The sequence below is a fragment of the Tachypleus tridentatus genome, chromosome 13 (assembly GCF_004210375.1).
Source record: "Tachypleus tridentatus isolate NWPU-2018 chromosome 13, ASM421037v1, whole genome shotgun sequence".
Lineage (NCBI taxonomy): Eukaryota > Metazoa > Arthropoda > Merostomata > Xiphosura > Limulidae > Tachypleus > Tachypleus tridentatus.
Window position 1 is genome coordinate 127,427,424 of NC_134837.1, and position 23,371 is coordinate 127,450,794.

At 35.4% G+C, this 23,371-nt stretch overlaps 1 protein-coding gene across 1 annotated transcript; it reads left to right on the forward strand.

Annotated features, from left to right (window-relative positions):
• Positions 1-1,258: 1,258 nt before the first annotated feature.
• On the forward strand, positions 1,259-21,541 carry LOC143238225 (estradiol 17-beta-dehydrogenase 11-like). Its single transcript, XM_076478275.1, has 6 exons — positions 1,259-1,626; positions 11,045-11,284; positions 12,526-12,632; positions 14,471-14,611; positions 18,966-19,091; positions 21,025-21,541. The coding sequence occupies exons 1-6, from the start codon at positions 1,402-1,404 to the stop codon at positions 21,104-21,106; spliced, it is 921 nt and encodes a 306-aa protein (XP_076334390.1). The 5' UTR covers positions 1,259-1,401; the 3' UTR covers positions 21,107-21,541.
• Positions 21,542-23,371: the final 1,830 nt, after the last annotated feature.

Here is a 23,371-nt window from a genome sequence, read left to right on the forward strand (position 1 = left end):
GTGAGTGGTGATGACTAGCTGTCTTCTCTCTAGTTTTAAACTGCTAAATTAGGGACGGGTAGCACAGATAGCCCTGGAGTAGCTTTGCGCGAATTTCAAAACAAACAAACAAACAAACTGGATTGCTACATCGTCTGCGAACTGTGATGAGTACCCATTATTTGGATCTTTTAGAGGCATACTATTCACGTACATGATGAATAGAACAGGGCTAACTACCCCTCCTTGAGGAACACTAGTTTCTGGAGTGAAACTCTCAGAGGATGTCCCTTCAACATTTATTCTGCATGATCTGTTTTCAAGAAAGTTTGACAGCCAGCGAATGGTTCCCCGCGGTAGTCCCATTTCTTGCATTCGGAACCGGAGACCGTTGAGCATACAGTGTCGAATGCTTTCTCAATATCTACACACTTCCAATGCTAGAGGCTTGGTTTTAATTTCGTGCAAAGCTACACGAGGGCTATCTGCGCTAGCCGTCCCTAATTTTGCAATGTAAGACTAAAGGGAAGGCAGCTAGTCATCACCACTCACCGCCAACTCTTGGATTACTCTTTTACCAACGAGTAGTGGGATTGTCTGTCACATTATAAAGTCCCCACGGCTGAAAGGGCGAGCATGTCTGGTGTGACTGGGATTCGAACCCACGGCCTTCAGATAAAGAATCGAGCACTTTAACCACCTGGCCATGCCGGGCCTTGTTTGTTTAGAATTAAGCACAAAACTACACAATGAGATATCTGAAGCTCTGCCCACCACGAGTGTCGAAACCCAGTTTTTAGTGGTGTGAGTCCGAAGACATACCGCAATGTCACTGGGGGACATAAAGTATAGAAGAGGACTTGCATTATTAACATCACATAAACACATATTAATAAAGTGATGATATTTAATAACACCTTGTAGTTTATCATGTTTAATAACGCTTGTGTCCTTTAGGCCATGCCGAGCCGTTTTAAGTGATAAATATATATGTAATTAAACAGATGTATGTATGTATATATTTGTGGGGGATATATATATATATATATATTTTAATTATAAGAATATTTTATTATAGTAACGTTGGAAAGAATGTTTTAACTGTTATATTTGCCTTATAAATATGAGTGAGACACATAATTCAAGCAAACAAATCAAATTTAGAGCAGCAGCGTGACGTATTTTACCATTTCAACCAATAACGCACAAAGAGACAAATTCCAGCGTGAATTTCCAGCTATGGGCACGATTATCTCACTAAGACAGCCGTGAACTCAGGTGCGAAATACGGAAAAATAACCTCGTTTAGTGAATAAAGACAAACCATTTATCTTATCCGTTGCATCTGAAGTCGTAAACCACGTGATCCCAACTCTGAACAATTATATGAACGATATAAATTACCCAGTATAATATTTTGTCATGTTTGTTGCTATTGTTCATCTGTTATTCGAACTGTTGGTCCTGCTTGCAAAGACTTTCGTTACGGTTTTGGAAAGAACATTTTGTCTGATCTTTTATGAAAGTGAAAAATCAATACTAGGTGAAATTGTATTGATAACCGGTGCTGGCCGTGGCCTGGGTCGAGAACTTGCCCTACAATTTGCTAAAAGACGGGCTCGACTCGTTCTGTGGGATATTAACGAGGTATGTTACTGTGTAATCTTTATTTCAAGCCTGTTTTGTATACGAGAAGCCGGTGACAATTTGCTTTTGTCGAAACTTAATGTAGTAATTTTGCGAACTGACAACGTTTACTTCAAAAATTATAATTCGCATAGGTAAAAATTGATAAGTAAAACTTGGTCAAATGTTTATCGTGTTATTTACAACTTAAGAATTTTGTTTGTTTTGGAATTTCGCACAAAGCTACTCGAGGGCTATCTGTGCTAGCCGTCCCTAATTTAGCAGTGTAAGACTAGAGGGAAGGCAGCTAGTCATCACCACCCACCGCCAACTCTTGGGCTACTCTTTTACCAACGAATAGTGGGATTGACCGTCACATTATACACCCCCACGGCTGGGAGAGCGAGCATGTTTAGCGCGATGTTTAGGGCCATGCCAGGCCCTACAACTTAAGAAAGACAGTAACATTTAATATAATGTTTCTGTTTATCTCTATCTCGTAGCTGCAAATTATTCAGAAATACTTGACACATTCGAGAAAATACGAGAGCATTTGAGTCGTATTAAAAATTATCCCGATAGGAAAATTTACAACTGACGAAGGAAGATGTGCTATTCTGATTGGTCCAGTGGGACCTTTATGCTATACAGTTTACAACTATATTATCACTACCATTATACATGTATTATTGTTTGTTGAGAACGAAATTCATCGCAAAATATTGTATAGGTTTTTGTCGATTCCGTTATTTCAATCTGATATTTGGCAAACAAGATAAAACAATTATCGTACAAATTTACAACACAAAAAACATTCACAGATTCTCTAGTCGTACAATGCTGAATATCAGCACTTCACTTACCTGTGATCAGAATACCTGCCATCGAAGGGTACGAGATATTTTAATGCCCTGACAGATCTGAAAAGGGCCCAGCATGACCAGGTATGGTAAGGCGTTCGACTCATAATCTGATGGTTGTTGGTTCACCTGCTCGCCCTTTCAGCCTTGGGGACATTATAATGGCACGATCAATCCCACTATTCGTTGATAAAGGAGTAACCCAAGAGTTGGCGGTGGGTGGTGATGACTGGCTGCCTTCCCTCTAGTCTTACACTGCTAAATTATGGACGGCTAACGCAGATAGTCCTCCTGTAGCTTAGCGCGAAATTCAAAACCAAATCAAACCAGACCTAAAAATGTCTCGCAAAGGGAATTTCTTTTACTGAATGGATAATAATTCACTACCCGATTTCTAGCAGATGTATCGAAATTTATTTAGAAAGGATTGTTATGGGAAAAAACAGTATGTAGATGTCATTTAACTCTTTAAAATTCGGTTTCAAAGTTCCTAGAGGAGATAAATATGATGTATCCCCCACACACACCTGAATTACCTCCAAATTAAAATTACAACTGAAATATTGAGGTTTTGCATTTTCTTTTGAGGTACGTTTTATTTTAAGATTTGTCTTCTAGACAGGAAGTTTAAAAAAAATCTTAGCTGCTAGTTGTAACGTGCTATTTTGCTGTAATTATTACAGAAACAGTAGAAATCGTTGAATTACCTATCGCTTCAGTAACAAGTTTTTCAGTGAACTGAAGTAAGCCTGAAAACAGTGAATTTAATATTCAATTGCATGCATTTCCTTACATGTGTTTTTTAATATAAAAACTGAGATTTTTCATTTCTTGTAGCTGTGTGTGTTTTTCTTATAGCAAAGCCACATCGGGCTATATGCTCAGCCCACCGAGGGGAATCAAACCCCTGATTTTAGCGTTGTAAATCCAGAGACATACCGCTGTACTAGCTGGGGGTATTTTTGGAGTTAAACACAAAACTTTGCAAAGTATAAAACTCTTCGTGGTTTCTAGTTGTACAACAAGTCCGTAGACGTGCCACTGGAGGGCGTTCTGTAATAGACAAAATTATTAATATATAATTTAAGAAATATTTTCTTCCCCGCGATATGTTTCCTTTAAAAGATAAAAGTACAAGTTGTATGGTTTAGAAGCTTTAAAAAGCACTTTATAGACTGAAGGATATTTTAGCTGCTTAAAAGTAAATTTTCTCTGATAAGTTTGAAAGTGCTATTCCCACATGTTTGCACTGAATTACAAAAATAACTATACGATAAGATGCCATTAAAAAAAAAGTTTAAAAAATAAAACGCTAATAAGCGACCAGGTGTGAGGGAATTTGTTCTTCCTCCAGCTTCGGGTTTGCATTGATCATATTTTCACAATTTGGACATCAATTTTGATGGAAATTTCCACATAACTTTCATTTTGGGTTTTTCTATTTAAATCTTTCAATTTGCAAATCAACACAAAATCGTTTTTCATCGCATACATTAGTTATGATAATACAAGATTACTTTTGAGAAGAAATCACGATATTTTTGGATTTGCCTTCAGTTGCGAAAATCCAATCATGCAAGTTAATTTTTTCTTTTCATAAAACATACTGAGATACCAGACAATTGTATACTACACTGATTTGAAGTTCATCTCGACCTATATACAAGTAACAAAACAATGTATAAGGTAGCACTTCCAGGTGCCACTCTGGGCTGAATTGCTATTTAATAAGTTTTTTCCTTAATTTCGCGCAAGGCTACACGAGAGATATCTGCACCAGCGGTCCCTAATTTAGAAGTGAAAGGCAGCTAGTCATCACCACCGACCGCCAACTCTTGGACTACACTTTTATCTACGAATAGTGGAATTGCCCATAATACTATAACGCCTCCATGGTTGAAAGGATGAGCTTGTTAGTGTGACGGAGATTCGAACTCGTTACCCTTAGATTACGAATTAAGCGTCCTAACATCAGCTTTCAAACCACTGATGTAATAACATTTTTTGTGTGATTTAACATGAAATTACACAATGGGCTAGGGCCCATCATGGCCAGGTGGGTTAAGGCGTGCGACTCCCAGGGTCGCGGGTTCGCATCCCCGTCACACCAAACATGCTCGCTCTTTCAGCCGTGGGAGCGTTATATTGTGACGGTCAATCCCACTATTCGTTGGTAAAAGAGTAGCCCAAGAGTTGGCGGTGGGTGTTGATGACTAGCTGCCTTCCTTCTAGTCTTACACTGCTAAATTAGGAACGGCTAGAGCAGATAGCCCTCGAGTAGCTTTGCGCGAAATTCAAAAATCAAACAAACAAATACAATGGGCTATACGTGCCGTATCTATCAAAACTAGATTTTCAGAGTTATAAGTCCTCTGACGTACCGCTTAAACAAGATTAATGGATGCGTCAGATTTTTACAATATAAGTTTCTTCAACTAAACTTTAATCAGTGTGCAAATGAGAAATTATCCTCAGATAAAAGCGATAGACCAGAGTGATAGAATTTTAGAATTTCTAAACGAATCTGTTCTCTTTTTAACACAAGCCTAAAAATGCTTTTATATTTATTTAACCAAATTCGAATGAAAATGAATAACACATTAATTAAAACAAATATAAATTACGTCACCTTCCGCCTATCATGCGATTATTCTGAGCCGAATATGCGGATTTACTGTCCCGACAGACATGATAACCTATAAAAAACACCCGATTTTAATCCTATAGAGAAAAACAACACACGAGTAAAAAATAAGTTTATCAGGTAGGAGATTGGGAGTGTGCAAACGTATTTCGAAGATAGGACGTAGTCGAACCTAACATGCTACAAATTAAACATTTCATTAACGCTGTTAAGATGCTAATTCGTTGACGCTGCAATCATGTGATAATGTATTACAGCATGTTATTAGGACATTGACATCTTTTAACCTGGATGACCGAAAACCTCTGACAGACTCAGTGGTCTGAAAGGCGTCGATCACAGTTTAAGGATGATCCGTATCGAAGGAAGGAAGCTATTGGTTGATTCGTGGGTACAGAAGAGGAGACTGGGGAAGTGTATGGGGTTTGTTTGTTTTGCGTCATAATAAGGAGCGTTTTACGTTAAACATTGCATCTGTCCAGTTGTTTCTCAATGTTTAAAACACAATCGAGTTCTCAAATTAAAATCACCCCGCAATTTTCCTGTTCATTCCTCCTGTTATTAAGTGAACTTATCTGATATTTGCAGTAAAATAAGTTTATTTGCGAATACAACAACGAGTTGAAAAATAGTCCTCGTCTAGTGTCTCCTGAAGTACAACAAATGAAGTGTTTAATCTTTCCATATCAGGTTTTATTTTTGTGTTTATATTTTCTTCCGCGAGAGCAATTGGAAATGACGAGAAATATGGTATAAAGTTGCATATCGCTTATAAATTAATAAACGTTAAGCCTAGTAATTACTTCCTGGTATGATGAAGGTTCCACTAATTTTAGACCCATTCAAAATCACTAACATCCAAATTGCTCATATGACGTTGCACTTCATGACCACAAAAAAAATGTAAACATCTGTCAGAAAAAGACCAACAAGGATAACTAGGTTGGACATCTAAAGAGTTCTTCAGCAAAAACAGATGGTCGGTTGCCCCTAACCTTTTCCCCACCTTCTCTGACTGATACAGCAGCAAATATGAGGGTTTCATCACGATAAACATTTTGTTCATTTGTAGTGGGAAGATTACAGTAAGACTGTTGTATGGTTTGTGCTGAACAATGAACAAACAGGCAGGTGCCGTCCTTCGTAGCTCTTAAATTATTTTCGAGTTTATTTAATTAGCGATATAAAAAGGACTACCAGTTTCAACCGTTTGTCAAGGTGTTTTGTAAATTAGTAATGATGTCCTAATAACCAGTGGTTTATAGATGTTTATTTGCGAAGCACTGGCCTCTTGTTGCAATGGGTTCTTATCAAGGGAAGATGATTTTTCATTTCTTGGTTTGTTTGTTTGTTTGTTTGGGAATTTCGCACAAAGCTACTCGAGGGCTATCTGTGCTAGCCGTCCCTAATTTAGCAGTGTAAGACTAGAGGGAAGGCAGCTAGTCATCACCACCCACCGCCAACTCTTGGGCTACTCTTTTACCAACGAATAGTGGGATTGACCGTCACATTATACACCCCCACGGCTGGGAGGGCGAGCATGTTTAGCACGACGCGGGCGCGAACTCGCGACCCTCGGATTGCGAGTCGCACGCCTTACGCGCTAGGCCATGCCGGGCCCCTCATTTCTTGGTTTAAATGAAACAATGTCAAATCCGTTTATATGTAATGTATTATTTGACTCTTTAGACACAATTTAATACTTCCTGACCAACACACTCGCTAATGGATTGGTATCATACTAAATAAGCAGCTTGCTGAAAGACCAACTAAAACACTAACTCACTCATTCACTTTGTTACTTTTTTACCACTCGTCTTTTCATAATACTTCTCGAAATGCCAAGTCATCATTACGTCATCTTAAAAACGCCCTCTAATGAGTACAAAAGTAAACTAAAACATTAAAAAAACAGACTACCTCAAGATTGCGTATCATACTCGATGTGTATTTTTATTCTAATGTTTTTGTATAGTATTGCTTGCACACACCCGACCCAGATATTACTTTTTAACAGTCCTCGTATTAATTCAAAACTTTTAATAAAAGATGCTTTTTATTTTGAAGAATGTAACGCTAAGTTAGTGGATTAACAAAAAAAACCTTAATTTGAGGGAAGCACAATCATGAACCCAAACACTGAGCACTTTTCCTGGTTGTACCCTAACATATCACGAAGAAATTCAGAGCGTGGAGCCAACTCTAGCTGAATCCGGTGTTGCTCAGAAACCTAATCGTTAAGGTGTTCTCGTTGCAAATGTTAATGGTTCAATGACGTTACTCAAAAGTATTAAAGGCAAATGTTGTTAGTGATCCAGAATGGAATTTTCATGTTTAAATGTAAGGTAAGAGCACTAGCTGTTTTGGGTTCGCTAGTATAAAATACTTGCTTGACCCTACCAGGGTTCAAAGGCATCCACGTGGTTCATAAAGGCCCCAATGTACCTTTATTGCCCAATTGCTTCTGGAGCTATCAGAAGGGGTGGGAGGGGGTGATCGAAACTGAATAAAACAGTTGGTACTTAAGTACGTGTGTAAAACACGGTTTCTATACTTTATTTGTGGAGTCATGGACAGTTTCAAACATGACGTTCAGAAATCTTTACAGTGAGTTACTGTCAGTGCTTTTTGTTTTTAAATAACAATATAATTTTAGGGTGTCTAAATCCTGACCATTAAAACGGATATGATAGAACCATAATTTCCAAGCTTGTTAACTTGATATACCTCACTTGATTTAGGTTTTTAGGTCCAATTAAAAAATATAAAACTCTTTATTAGGCCTAAAACGATAATCGTGCTTGGTAAAGTGGTTGTTCTATACTTGTAAACAGATAGTGCAGACGAACTCGTTTTTTTATCTCTCCGATCTAAAACATTACCTTCGAAAGAGAAACAGCACACCGAGGACTAAAATCGTTTCACTAAGTTACCGTTGCAACGAACACAATGAGTGATTTGATAAGGTTTTTATTTTTTTATTCTTGAATATTCCGAATCCAAAGTAAAACTGTTGAGTTACAAGTTTACATTAAACGACATATACACTATGCACTAATAGGGAAAGAGGTGTTGTTTTTAATTGCACACGCTATTGTCCTCGTTATTCCAGAAACTCTTGAAATTTGCGCAAAGATATCAGTTGGATTATCATTACTTTAATTTTAACCAGTTTGACATTCATTACCTTCACGATAACCAGCTGGACATCCATTAGCTTAACCACAACCAGTTAGAGTTTCATTAACTTTTCCACAACCAGTTGCATAGTCATTAACTTCACCACAACGAGTTGGATACTTATTATATTAACATTAACTAGTTGGATTCTTATCATTTTAACTTTAACCAGTTGTATTCCTATCACCTTAACTTTAACCAGCTGGATTCTTATTACCTTAACTTTAACCAGTTGGATTCTTGTTACCTTAACTTTAACCAGTTGGATTCTTATTACCTTAACTTTAATCATTTGGATTCTTATTACCCTAATTTTAACCAGTTGGATTCTTATTACCTTAACTTTAACCAGCTTGATTCCTATTACCTTAACTGTAATCATTTGGATTCTTATTATCCTAACTTTAACCAGTAGGATTCTTATTACCCTAACTTTAACCAGTTGGATTCTCATTACTTTAATTTTAACCAGTTGGACATTCATTACCTTCACCACAACCAGTTGCTTAGTCATTCTTTCATCTTAACTGAGGCTATTGCAAATAAGCCTTTATTAGACATGATTTTAAAGTAATGTTTAACAGTTTGGGGGTGAGACATGTCAACCATACAATTTTTAGTATTTATGATCTTGAAAAATGTTGCAATAATTCCTAATTTATTGAGATGTGTAATTTCATCATTATTTTGCGCAAATTTGTTTGTTTTCTGAATCTTCGTGCAAAGCTACACGAGAGCTATCTCTGCTAGCCGTCCTTAATTTAGCAGTGTAAGACTAGAGAGAGGTCATCTAGTCATCACCACTTTACAAATTGCTAAATGTATTCAACTAGACTCTAATTATAATCTTTGTATATCTATACACAGTATATTTAATAATGAACTGTACATAATTACAACACACTTTAATTAATTCTACTGGAATTTAAAGTCAAGAAAATGATTATTTTATTATTCAGTATAGATTGCTGTTTACTGTACCAGAAAACCGACAGTGTTCCAGTACAGTTAGAATAAATTGAAAATTCTATCTACTTAAATTTAATATTTACGGGAAACTTTTCTTAAAATAAAATTTAACTTCAGTACACTGATGCTATCTACGCGTTTACCAGATATTTAATATTTGTTGGAATATTTTAATAATATAAAAGTCATTTATAGTGCACTGTCACTATCTACGTATTTACGATAAACATAAAATAAACGGTTCACTTTACAAAACTATAAATATATATATAGTGATTCATATTACTTAAATACAATTCTTATATTTAATTAAACTGTAAGTTTCTAAAATGTGCCCTCCAGTGGCACAGCGGTATATTTGCGGATTCACGGTGTAGAAACCGAGCTTCGATACCCGTAGTGAGCAGAGCGCAGATAGCCCACTGTGTAGCTTTGTGTTTAATTCCAAATAATCACTCAACTCTAACACGTTATTGACGATGTTAAAACATTGTTGCTATCTATGTAAGCTCGTTACAAAGCCATACTGAACATTAACTGTGTATTCTACATACATTTCAGGTATCAAGCATTAAAAACAGGACAAACGTTTTGTTTGTGTGGTTGGCATTACTGATTCTGCGCGAAACCGAAAAGTTGTGTCACAATTACAATTCCATAAAATTCCTAGTACCATTACGTGGTTTCCATTCCCCCATCAAAAAACCCGATATTAGGTTTATACTTCTAGATTTATTGTTATATTAGGTCAATAGTAAGGACTTGAAATGTCTTAAAATGTGAAAAAAAGTAACAGACAGAGGCTCATTAAGAAAGATATAACATTTTAATATGTAAATCGGAAATGTATTTTCTTCATACATTGTTGAAAATAGTGTCTTAGCTTCTTCAATGTAGCAATTACTTTAAGTGTCGTATTCACTCTATCAAAAAACAACTCACTTTAAATTTTCTTTCCAAGTAACATACAGCCCATATAAAGTTTGGTGGTGACAACGCAATAGGTGTAGGGTTAGAGAAACCTCAACAGGGTTTAACATGTAGTTTTTAAGAAACGTATGATGTAGTGAGTGTTAAAAGATACTGTATTTTTACCACAAGATGTGCCACTTTTATGATGGAGTGTTTGCTGTTACATTAATTTGATTAATATAATTTTAATGGAACTTATGATGTAGTGAGTGTTAAAGGACACTGTATTTTTACCACAGGATATGTCATTGTTGACGGTGAGGGCTACAACAACAGGGTACAGTAATGAAGACAAGTGGTGGGTGTGATGAAAGGACATGTAATATAATTTTATTTCTACAGCTTAACACAATGTTTGTTTAATTTTCTCGTGTTCTTTTATTAAGCCTTTTTTGCTGAAAAAATAGTGCAATATACGTAATAATTACGTGCATAATAGTTTAAGAAGCCACTGTTCTATTCGTTAACTGATCTATAATATAATTGCCTAGTATTATTTTCTTGGCGCAAAGCATAAGAAAGGGGACGAGCTGTATTCTATCCAAGTGAAGAATCGAATCCTGGATTTTTTGTGTTGTCTGTAGAATTGACACCAACACACAGAGAGACAGCTGTCTTATGAAAGAAGTAAAACCAGTGTTAAAAGGGATTCAAAATATTAACATAACAAACTGAATTTAAAATTAGTATAAAGACGATTATATATATAACTATTACTGATTGCATGCGTTAGAACTGCTAAACAGACAAGTAAATGATATTGTAAAGTCATGTGTACTATGAATGATTTTTATTTTTATTTTATTACCTGCAGAAGGATGTACAAAATGTAGCCGAAGAAATCAGGCAGCTAGGAGCAGAAGTCCGCACCTACAGGTGTGATGTTTCCAATTTTCATCAGGTGGAAACTGCGGCGGCTCGAGTAACGCGGGAAGTTGGTGACGTCACTATTCTATTCAACAATGCTGGTATTGTACATCTGAAACCATTCAGTGACTTAGAACCAGCAGAAATTCTGAAAACCATGTCTGTTAACACACTGGCTCATTTTTGGGTAGTAATAGATAATTATTACTATTAATTACACTTTTATAATATGTAAAATATATTGTTCACTGAGCTGAGTTTCTGGTTGTTGTTGTTTTGTTATTTTTTATGAAATGGTAAAGTAAGATAATTTTATAATGTGGGTAGATAGGAAAGAAAATATCAGCCAGAGTTTAACTGATTCACAACCTAAACTAATTAATATTATTAGTGCTAAGGGACAAACAAAAAGCACACACATAAGTATCACATAATTTTATGCATGAACAAAACCAGATTTGAATAACTGTTTAATTCAAAGTTATATGATTATATATTTCATTGTTTTCACTTAGTTTACGATACTTCATTTCCTGTGTAAGATATTAAGAATTCCTTGAGTTTTCGCGCAAACCTTAAAATTAATCGAATAATAATACTCAAGTGGTTAAATATATATGTTGGTTGTCATAATTCAACAGTTATACACTATAAAGCTTTCAAGTGTTAAATATAGTTTGACGTGTATTATTGCAAGCTTATGTTTAAAGTGTGATGTTTGTTTGCCCTGCCAACATTGAATTCATCGTTAAAGTCAATAAGGGATGACGCCACCAACCCAAACAACTAATAAAGTTTAATGACGAGAAACCAATTGTAATGGAAATAATTAAAGTTTAGTGACGGTTTTAATGGGTAATAAAGAAAAGTACACTATAAATGCAGAATATGTCGCCTAGATTAAGTCATCATTAAGGTATAATCTTGTCTAAACGCTGCGCAATTATAATAAAGTTTTCTTTATTATCCTTTAGGACGGTTTCTGAACTTTAATAAATTAATGAGGCTTGTTTATCGTTAAGCCTAAAGTTACATAAGGCTATTTTAATAGACTGATTATGAATATTGAAACCTGACTTTTAGCATTATTATTCCCCAGAGTTACAGCTGAGTCATTATGGATGAATTTTAAACGAGATTTGTACTTTAATAAAATATATATCTTTTTTAATCAATTACGTGAATGTGCAGCTGTTTTATTATTTAAAAATTACCTTCCGTTCTTCTTTTCCATAGTTGTCATAGTCAGGCCTGAAATCTGTTAAAGACAAAAACCTAAATTTTTTGTAGATAAAACATAAGACGGAATGATCCAAGAAAATATATATTGCGCGTACTGATACTATCTTATGTTTTCATTGATGCATATTGAACTGTAACAAATAACTAATATATCGCTACTCGCATCTGATTAATCTTTACACGTAGACAATAAAGCACTTCCTACCCAGAATGATTGAGTTAGAACGAGGACATGTTGCTGCCATGTGCTCCATTTGCGGTATTTTAGGCGGACCCTTCACTGCAGATTACAGGTAAGGAAAGAGAGAGAAAATCACAAAATAACTATTACAAAATGGAGACTATAGTAAGGAAAAAGAAAGAAAAAATGAGCAAATTTTGCTATTGTTAGGAGAGCTAAACACAAACATTCAGCATTTGTTCTGTACTAAATTAACTCTTTAGCAACATTAAAGAGAAATGTTATGGCTAGATTAGGTTACATCTTGAAATTTTGTTACTTAACCTAAATATTGGATAAAATATGAAAAAAAAATATTTAATTATTCTCATGAAGCATGTCAACGCTCATGTGATGTGTTTTGGTTCCTTGAAACTTTCAGTTTTATTATATAAAAACTGAACATTTTATAAATTTATTTCATGTGTGTTCTTTAGGCTTTACATTTGACACTACGATATGATATTCTTATTTTTCATGTGGAAGAACACATGTTAAAGGGATATACTTTGTTTATGAGAGAATATGTTTCAAATTTATCTGGTTTGTCTGTAGGCTATTACCTTTCGCAGTGATTGGCTTTTTTGTAGGGGAGTACATTTTAAAGACACCTAGTTTGTCTGCAGGAGAATGTTTATCTTTACTTTTCAACTAAAAACATACATTCTTCATCTTGTATTAAATCTACTTGAGACCCCATCTAATAACACTGTCAAACTTAAATCAGGCATCATATGCCACAGTTCGTGTCTCATATTTTGAATTTTAACGAATTTAAATAGTAGGTAAATGAACATGCCCTGTAAAGAAATATAAAATGATAATCACGGGCGATCATAGGATTTGTTTGTTTTGAATTTCGTGCATAGCTACACGAGGGCTATCTTCGCTAGTCCTTCCTAATTTAGCGGTATAAAACTAGAGGGTAGACACATAGTCATCACAATCCACCACCAACTTTTGGGTTACTATTTTACCAACGAGTAGTGAGAGTGAATATAACATTATAATGCCTCTGTAGCTGAAAGAGCGAACATGTAAGGTGGGAAGGGGATTCGAATCAGCGATCCTCAGATGGCGAGTCGAGCGCCCTAACTATCTGGTCATAGAAGGACCGCGATCAGAAGAATAAATTTGTTGTTTCCAATACTATTGTATTGGTTCAATCAGAAAATTTTCAATGGAAAAAAATAATTAAGATGATGAACTTCAGTTGCTTATGTTTAAAAAACCTATTATATGACATTCTACTGAATAACTTCTGCGTATTAATAGTTAGGAATAACGTCTTGAGTACTGAACACTTAACATAGTAGAGACGCCTAGCAGTAGAATTAATGTAAGCTTTTATCACAAACCACACACATACTTATTAAAGTTCTAGTGCTGTTGTTAATGTTCCTTTTTAATAGGACACATTTGGCAACATCATATACGGGGACTAACGTTTCGTATTGTAATCTTACTAATGATGTCTTTGTCCTTGATGATTAACTGATACTCATGTTGGAAACATTTATTAAAATCAGATTGTGGCCACTGTAAAAGTTTTTTTGCATTGCACTTTCAATTAATTAGTCAGTTCAGTAGGTTCATTACTAAATATTAAGCCGATTTTTTATACAGTATTACGTAAATAAAAACATATTTTATTTCTGTTTGTTTGTTTATTTTTGGTGAGATGCTACATGATTTGCAAGAGTATAACATATGGGAACAAATCAATCCCTGACTGAACAAATGAAACCTCCAGAAGCTCATTTTTTACGCTCAAAGCGTAATGTGATTAGACCAATGAAGATTCGTTACTAACATATATTTTAGTGGTGATAGGAACATCGGATTGTACACTTAAAAAGTACCTTGCTTTTACCTTCATTGATTTAATAAAATATTCAATTACCTTAACAGCGCCTCCAAGCATGCTGTGATTGGACTAATGAGGGCATTGGAGGAAGAGCTGTATTTTACTGGGAAAGGAGACATCGTAAAGTTTACAGCGATTTGTCCAACAATTGTAAACACAGGCTTTGTACATTATCCTCATACAAGGTGAAGTAGTTCTGATATTCAAAGCTAAAGATTATCTTCTTTTTTTTATTACATCAAAATATATCTCTAGATTTCTAAAGATTTTGAATAACCAACTAATTATATTAATTTTATGACGTGATACCAACGACTTTACGCGAATATTTAGGCTTAGCGTTTTAGAGAAGCAAACAAACAATTTATTGTACCCTCGAACAAGGTTTCCTTGAAATCATAATTTTTGTACTGCTGGAATTATAAAGATAATTGTAAGCAAAACGTTCATTCATTGTTGATTATTTAAATAGAACGTGACATAAACTAAGATGAATGTAGTTGGAAAAATTGTTTCTTTTCCATTAATGTATGAAGAATATTCCAATAATATGTTTATAACTCGATTGTAGAAATAGCGCAATGATGTTCTTAAACCAATGACCATAAATCTGTTAGTACACACAATATATTATTCTGTTTTCCTCAATGCAGCTTCTAAGAAATGATGCGTTAGTTAACAGCCGGCAACATAAAAGTAAAAATTAATAAATCACCTTTTTTTTATATTTAATGAAATGCATCTATCTTATGTTGTTAAAGTGTGTTTTTCTTATAACAAAGCCACAAAGGGCTATCTGCTCAGCCCACCGAGGGGAATCGATTTTAGCGTTGTAAATCCGTGTTGTTAAAGGGATTATTTGTTTTGAGTTTAGCGCTAATCTACATGAGGGTTATCTGCACTAGTCGTCCTTAAGTTCGCAGCTAGTTATCACTACCCACCACCAACTCTTGAGCTACTCTTTTATCAACGAATAATGGGATTGACTGTATCATTATAACGCCCCCATGTCTGGAAGGGCGGACATGTTTGGTGTGACGGGGATTCGAACCCGCGATCCTCAAATTACGAGTCGAGTACCTTAACCACATGGCCATGCCGGGCCGTATTGTTAACGAAAACTAAGTAATAGTTATGATACAAAGATGTAATGAATATTTCTGGCACTACAGAGACAAGTGATTTTCGTAAACATAGAGTTAGCAACAATCATTGTATAAAATCATTGTATAACTTCAAGTTAATAATTTGAAACAAAATATTAATTACACGTTGAGTTTATTTCATTCATGTTTAATGTGAAGCAGAAAAGTCCTTTCTTTCCTTAGTTTGTTTCGTTTCGTTTTTAATTTTGCGCAAAGCTACATGAGGGCTATCTGCGCTAGCCGTCCCTAATTTAGCAGTGTAAGACTAGAGGGAAGGTAACTAGTCATCACCACCCACCGACAAGTCTTGGGCTATTTTACCAACGAATAGTGTAATTGACCGTAACATTATAACGCCCCCACGGCTAAAAGGGTGAGCATGTTTGGTATGACGGGGATTCGAACCTGCGACCCTCAGATTGACGAGTCGCGCGCCTTAATCCACATGGTCATGCCGAGCCTTTCTTTCCATTTCCCTGGAGAATACTAGTAAATATTACCATCACATTACAGTTATTTATGCGTAATAAATATCATGAAAACTTTTTTAGTATTCCAGAAGAACAACAGTGCCTTCAGTTAACTAATTCTATCCATTTTAGTGTTTGGTACTTCCTGTGAGTGACTGGTATAGAAGGTTATGAACAACAATCCGGGTTATTTCGTGTTATTTAGTGAAAACTTTTTATATCGCCGATCGTGCACAATGAAAATCGGACTATTACACACGACACGACAACTTCCATTGCGTCAAGATCTGGCGAGGTTAATAGTACATCTTGAGATGCATTTTCTAAGTCACGTGTACTTTCAATACTACATTGAAATAGGTCAATGAAACAAAAATTCATTTGCGCTGTGTCGTGGTACATTATAGACATGTTGCTAACTGGACTTTAATTGCAGGTATATTTTTTCAGCTATTTTACCTTGATTGAAAGAAGTGATTGGAGACATGGGAGTCAGTTTTAATTATTGTTTTTTAAACGTTCATGCTATAAGAATGAAAACATAGTTTCTTGAAATAATGTTTTATGTCTGAAGATTCTCTCTTATGATCATAATCTTTACTTTTTAGCAGATGAAGGCGTCGTTCCAATTGGCTTGGGGTTTGATTTAATAGCCTGTAGTATCGCCATTCTATCATACATCTTTTCTGTATGAGCCCCCCCTTTTTTTGTTCCTGTTTTACGGAGACTTTGAAGATATTTAACGTGTTTATTCAACTACAATTACCAGTTTCAGCATCTCACGATGAACAGCTAATAATTCGTCATCAGTCCAATGTTACAGATGGCAACAGTGGCACCAACTCTTAAGAAAGCTATGCTGAGACATCTGGCAAACCATCACTTGAAAGATGTTGGACAAGCCAAATCATGATAAATTTGAACCTCATAAACTGTCAGTTTAAAGATGTTGGACAAACCAAATCATTATAAATCTGAGCCTAGTATACCGTCAGTTTAAAGATGTTGGACAAGCCATGTCGTTATCTGAGCTTCATTCTTATATGTTTATTTTTGAATTACGCTCAAAGCTACACGAGAGCTATCTGCGCTAGTCATATCTAATTTAGCAGTGTAAGACCAGAAGGAAGGCAGCTAGTCTTCATCACCCACTGCCAAATTTTGGGCTACTCTTTTACCAACGACCGTATTGGCCATAACATGAGAACGCTACGACATCTGAGAGAACGAACATGTTTGGTGTAAAGGGTATTCGAACCAGCGGCCCTCAGGTTACGAGTCGAGCGCCCTCACCGCCTGGCCAGGTCGGACCTGCCTCATTCTTATCAACTGCAATTAACACTCTCTTAAACGGCCCGGCATGGCCAGGTTGGTTAAGGCTTGCGACTCGTAATCGTAAGCTGCCTTCCATCTAGTCTTACACTGCTAAATTAGGGACGGCTAGCTCAGTTAGCCCTCGAGTAGCTTTGCGCGAAATTCAGAAAAACAAACAAACAATCTCTCTCACACAGGAATGCAGTTCTCTATAGATTAAAGATAGTTGTATTATTGGAGTTGTAATTATACCATGGTTAGTCGCTAATACAGTGGTTAATAGAACTGCTCTTTCCGACCTCCATATGTTGTTGTTGTTTTGAATTAAGCACAAAGCTACACAATGGGTTATCTGTGCTGTGTCCACCACGGGTATCGAAACCCGGTTTTTAGCGTTGTAAGTCCGCAGACATACCGCTGAGCCACCGGGAGGCGCCTCCATTTGTAGATATGTCCGTATGTACTTGTCTAGCTAAAGTGAGGTCAACAAGGACCATTCCTTTAATTGTTTAAAAAAAAACATTAGATGACGTTTCAGCCGTGAAAGTTCAATGTCGATACATCGACGTCTAGTTTAATTGAGTTTATTAAATTATACTGAGAGTTAAAAGGAAAGATGATCTGTTGGAGAAATCTCTAAGTTAGAGCAAAGTCTGATTTCTGACCACTATTGAACTAGTTCCAACTCTATGATGCGAAGGACATTACAAAAGCTGTCATGGTACATTCGACAACCAATACAAAAGTTGCTGTCTTAGATGCAAGCAGGAAACACGGCTTTTGTAGTGTTTAAATTATAAAGAGGATGACTGTGAGCGGGTCCTGCTGTCTAACATGTTAAGTTGCACTCTTTACTGACAATAGGACCAATGAAATATATACGACTATCAAACTAGACCAATAAAATATATACGACTATCAAACTAAACCAATGAAATATATACGACTATCAAACTAGACCAATGAAATATATAATCTGCTTGGAGTTTTGAAGCGAGTGACCTTTCGGTTAAATGGTTCTGTGATCTCATGACAGAAACCGAACCGTAATCCTGTTCAAAATTAAAGAAAAGTAAAATCTGTATTGAGTAAATGCAAAAGTATATTAATATATGGATCGACAACACATTTTCAACAAAATTTGAAGTTAAAGTGTTTGATTTTCAAGTTGTCTTTTTAACCGTGGTTAAATGAAACGTGAACCAAGGGTTACTTGAGGATGTCTTCTTTTACTGATGTTGAATTAGAACCTTTTATAACTGTTCTTTTGTTACCATTAAACTAACTACATGCTGATGACGAATCTTTGATGTTGGTATGAACAAATGTTAGTGCTTCGTTAAAATACATTGACGGTTTTCTCATTATTATAACCTTTTCTATTAACAAGTTTCTGATTCTTATAACCCTCTCTATTAAAGGTTTAATGATTCTTATAACCTTCTCTATTAATGGTTTAATGCTAATTATATCCTTCTGTATTAACAGTTTCTGTTTTTTCTAATCTACTCTATTAAAAGTTTTCTGATTCTTATAACCCTTTCTATTAACAGTTTTCTAATTCTCATAATCTTCTTCCATAACTTGCTTCATTGGTAATTTTCTAACAGATTTCCGGAGATTATGCCAATTTTGAATCCCAAGTACGTGGCGCAGGAAGCTGTGCATGCAGTCTTGACCAATCAGCGACTTGCAGTTATCCCACTGTGGCTAGGGTATTTACTTCCTATCTTCAGGTGAGCTTATGTTTCAAGTTTTCGACACCAGGAGTTATATCTACTTAAAAGAGAAACTTCATTTACTCAGAGAGATTAGGGGCACGTAATACACTAGACGATTTCTGAATAATCAATCGCTTTATTTTATCTTCAAGATAAACAATCGTTACGTTGACTAATGTAGAAGTTTACATTTGTATTCCTCGAGAAACTTTAATATTAAATGATGGGAAGATAATAAACATAACGGATTTGTTTTCATGCCATTTTATAATATATTAAATAGTGGGGCATATTTCTCAGCGGGCCCTCTTTCTTGTCCCACCACTTAAGGAGAAATTTGACACTGATAATATATTCTGTTGTAACAGTTCTAAAACAATATTATATTACATTTATTTAATGAGCTTTTAACCATAATTGCATTATAAGCTTAAGGAAAGGTGCTAATTTTTATTACCAGCGTGTCCTCATAAATTATTGCTTGTGATGTTTATCTTAGATTTAGAATATATAGATTCCAGGAAAGTGTGTTGTTTTTTTTTCTCCGCTTATCCTTTATTTTCAAGCTGAACGTCCCCAATTTGACACTTTCCCTGATCACTTTCCCATAAAGATTGTCTGTTGTTAACCAACAGAGTAGTTAGCTATGCTCTGCCTACTGCGAGTATCGAAGCCTGATTTTTGGCTTATTGTTTCCATATAGCTCAGGCTAATAAACTGAATGTCTAAAAATATTTATGAAGCTGGTAACAATTTTTTTTCTATTTCTACAGTTACTCCAGATGGCGTTGTCTCCGATGATGATTTAATCCACGGAACTTGTAAACTTTTATCCCGAGGTTTGGTTTATGAGTTTCGTGCAAAGCTACATGAGGGATATCTCCGTTAGCCGTCCCTACTTTAGCAGTATAAGACTAGAGGGAAGGCAGCTAGTCATCACTGCCAAACTTGGACTACTCTTTTACCAAACAATTGTGGGATTAACCGAAACATTATAATGCCCCCACTGCTGAAACGGTGGGCATGTTTGGTGTGACGGGGCTTGAGCGTCCTAACCAACTGGCCATGTCGGGTTAACTATTACACCACACTAAATGTGTGGGTTAAAACACCATTGAAAGTTTCTTGTTAACGTAAGCGATTAATCACTGTTTTTTTTTTTTTCACAATAATCAATTATTTGAATTTATCAATATCCCTACAGTTGCTCACCGGTGGCCCAGTTGTGATATAAAAGCTTGTAACACTAAAGTTCAGAGTGAGTTCCCGATCGTTTAATGACAAAGTAAAGAAATTGTAGATGACACTACGGAGAAAGTAGGGCTAAAACGTAAACTGTCACAGTGACTCCACAAATGAGATTTTTTATTATTGGATATTATGTTAAGTATTTAACGTATCCAATGCGTATGATAAACACAATTTACGATTTCTTTTGAATTATTAGTATATTTGTACTTGGCTATCTTAAAATACATTTTCTTTTTTCATTATTCGATTTATCTAATTTTTGTATGCTAGCGCTATCTTGTGGTAAATATGAAAATAAAGTCAGCTTCAAGATTTCGTTCAGGAAGAAGGCCTGGCCTCGCTTGTTGGATAAGTCACTCGATCCTGGGAGTTACGAGTTCGAAAGTGTCACCGAACAAGTTCACCTTTTCAACTAAGGAGGGCGTTATAATGTGACATCCAATACCACTTTTTTTTTGGTAAAGAAGTAGCCCTGTTGACGGTGGGTGTTGTTGACTAGCTACCTTCACGTCTAAATTAACGGCGGCTAACGCAAAATGATCCTCGAGTGGCTTTGCACGAGATTCAACAACAAGCAAATAGGCTTACAGTCTGAAAGTTTCTCTAACTTCTTTCAGAACGAATTAAGGTTAGAACATTTCTTTAATATCTTCAAACTGTTAACTGTTTTATTTTTAAAAGGCGTGATATTTTCCAGGTTATTTCCAGACAAAGTCCTCATCATGTTCCAGCGGTTTCTTGATCAAACTGCTAGTCCTAACGGCAACGAGAAACGATAACTTCACTTGGACTGAAGTCGGATGTGATGACGTTTTCTCACTTTTCCTTGCAATTTATAAACGGAGAATGGTTTACATTCTGAACTATTTATCTGTTTCTAAAACGTTTAGCCTACTTCGTCGTTGAAATTATCTAAAATATATTTTGAAGTTGTATCCTACCAACTAATATTCTAAAATACCCGGCTGCTCCGAAGCAAACTTAACTGAAAAACTATATACAGAGAAAAATTGTATATAATATCACGCGGAGTAAAGAAATTCCAGTTTCAAATAGTAGCATTTTTTTAGTAAGTTTAAGTCGATCTTTTTCGGTGTTTGGATTTCAACTCAAGAAATAAGACAAGTGAAACAAGTGTTTTGAAACCCCTTAATGAATTTATCTTCTGATACAATTAAAATATGTACAGCATGTAGAATTCGCAAGAAGAATAGTTCCAAACCAGTGAGATTCTTGTATTTTTAAATAAATAAAGATTTTTATTTTTCGCTTTTTATGTTTTCATAGTTATAAATTAAATGTCTTAATGCCATGGAGACTGGCCTAAATACATAAATTAAAAAATAACCGAAATTTAATGTTGTAAGTGTTATTTAATGAGATCTACTAATACCACCTATCGGTACAAAAGACTTTACTTGGGTGTGAGGGGTAAAAATATGTATGTAAAGAAATATACTAAAAATACATAATATTAGATATTTAACCCCATGATGTCTTTTGCTCTTAACTACATTACTTAATATTTTTTACTCTATCTAATATTAAGATTAAAAGACAACAATAGACTTTTGGACCATCTAGGCTGCCATATCCATTAAATTAAACTACTATCCGCCCTCCAAAAACACAACTCAAAACTTCCCCAAAGAAAAATAACCCAAAATTAGCACTTGTCATTTTATATATATATTCAATAAGCTTTCTCTTAAGATCCTTTAACTTAAATGAATTTTCGGTGGACTCAGCAGGTAGCCCGATGTGGCTTTGCTATTAAAAAATACAAACACTCAACTGCATCTAAATTCAACCCGTTCCAGACCCCAATCAACACGTTATTAAAAACAAAGTTGCCTTGTCTAAAGTGAATTTCTTCCCCGTTAAAATTTATCTTTCTGTCCCCAAGTATCACCATTAAATACGAAAACAGCTGGTGAATCAACACCATTATTTCCCTTAACGGTCTTCAACAAAACAGTCAAATACTTTATAACTCTTCATTCCTCAAGAGAAGACAAGCTACAGCAAGATGCTTTAAATTATCATCATCTTTGTATCGTTTAGCCTTCACGCTTGTGTCCTTTATTCTTCTGAGCATACATATGGAATATTCTTACTTTTAGAGCAAAATTTAATTTTACAACAACCGAAATGGTCAAAAACAGTTATAGAACAAACTCGTAAAATCAAAGCAGAAGTTGTGGTATGAGATAACCATTGATGTTAAATTGTAACCATTGTTTTGTTTTTGACCCGCTTGACCAAGGTCAAGGTTCGTTTGAGAGACTGGACCATTACAAAAGCTTGCGGTGATTTTATTTCCTCGACATTTTTACATATTCTACAATAATTTCTGAATCTGAAAACGATATCTTTTTTTTTTCTGTCACGTAAAGATTTTTCACAAAACGTCATATGTACTTTTACATAAGTGAATCACGTTCATTGTAATCATTGTAATAGTTATATTTTGTTATACTTAAAATGTTGAAAACCACTGGCCATAGATTTCTCTAGACCAATCACAACGTGAGGGTGTTACTGATCGTTGTAGAACCCAAACACAATAAATAACAATGTTCATTGTGGCAAATGAAATAATTTGACCTAAGTAAGAGTTATTGTTTTTTCTTCCACATTTATGAAAAAATCTTATGTGATATAAAAAATAAATATTCTTTTCGAAGTCTGCGTCGCTGAAATACGAAATATATACAGTAGATCCTGGTATTTAAGACCACCCCTTTTGCAGAGCAATAGTGGTCTTAAACAGCAGGTGGTCTGTTATTGCAGGAGCCCATTTTTTGCATGTTTTTTTTTATTTGTACATATTTTGAAGTTAACAAAGAAAACAAAGAAAGGCTTTTCATTTGTTTCTGGCCCGGCATGGCCTAACGCGTAAGGCGTGCGACTCGTAATCCGAGGGTCGCGGGTTCGCGCCCGCGTCGCGGTAAACATGCTCGCCCTCCCAGCCGTGGGGGCGTTATAATATGACGGTCAATCCCACTATTCGTTGGTAAAAGAGTAGCCCAAGAGTTGGCGGT

Excerpts from the sequence above, each read along its gene's own strand:
- LOC143238225 (XM_076478275.1), top strand. The coding sequence starts at position 1,402 with ATGTTTGTTGCTATTGTTCATCTGTTATTCGAACTGTTGGTCCTGCTT. Across the intron at positions 12,633-14,470 it reads CCCTTCACTGCAGATTACAG|CGCCTCCAAGCATGCTGTGA; the intron begins GTAAGGAAAGAG and ends TTACCTTAACAG. Across the intron at positions 19,092-21,024 it reads TATTTACTTCCTATCTTCAG|GTTATTTCCAGACAAAGTCC; the intron begins GTGAGCTTATGT and ends GATATTTTCCAG.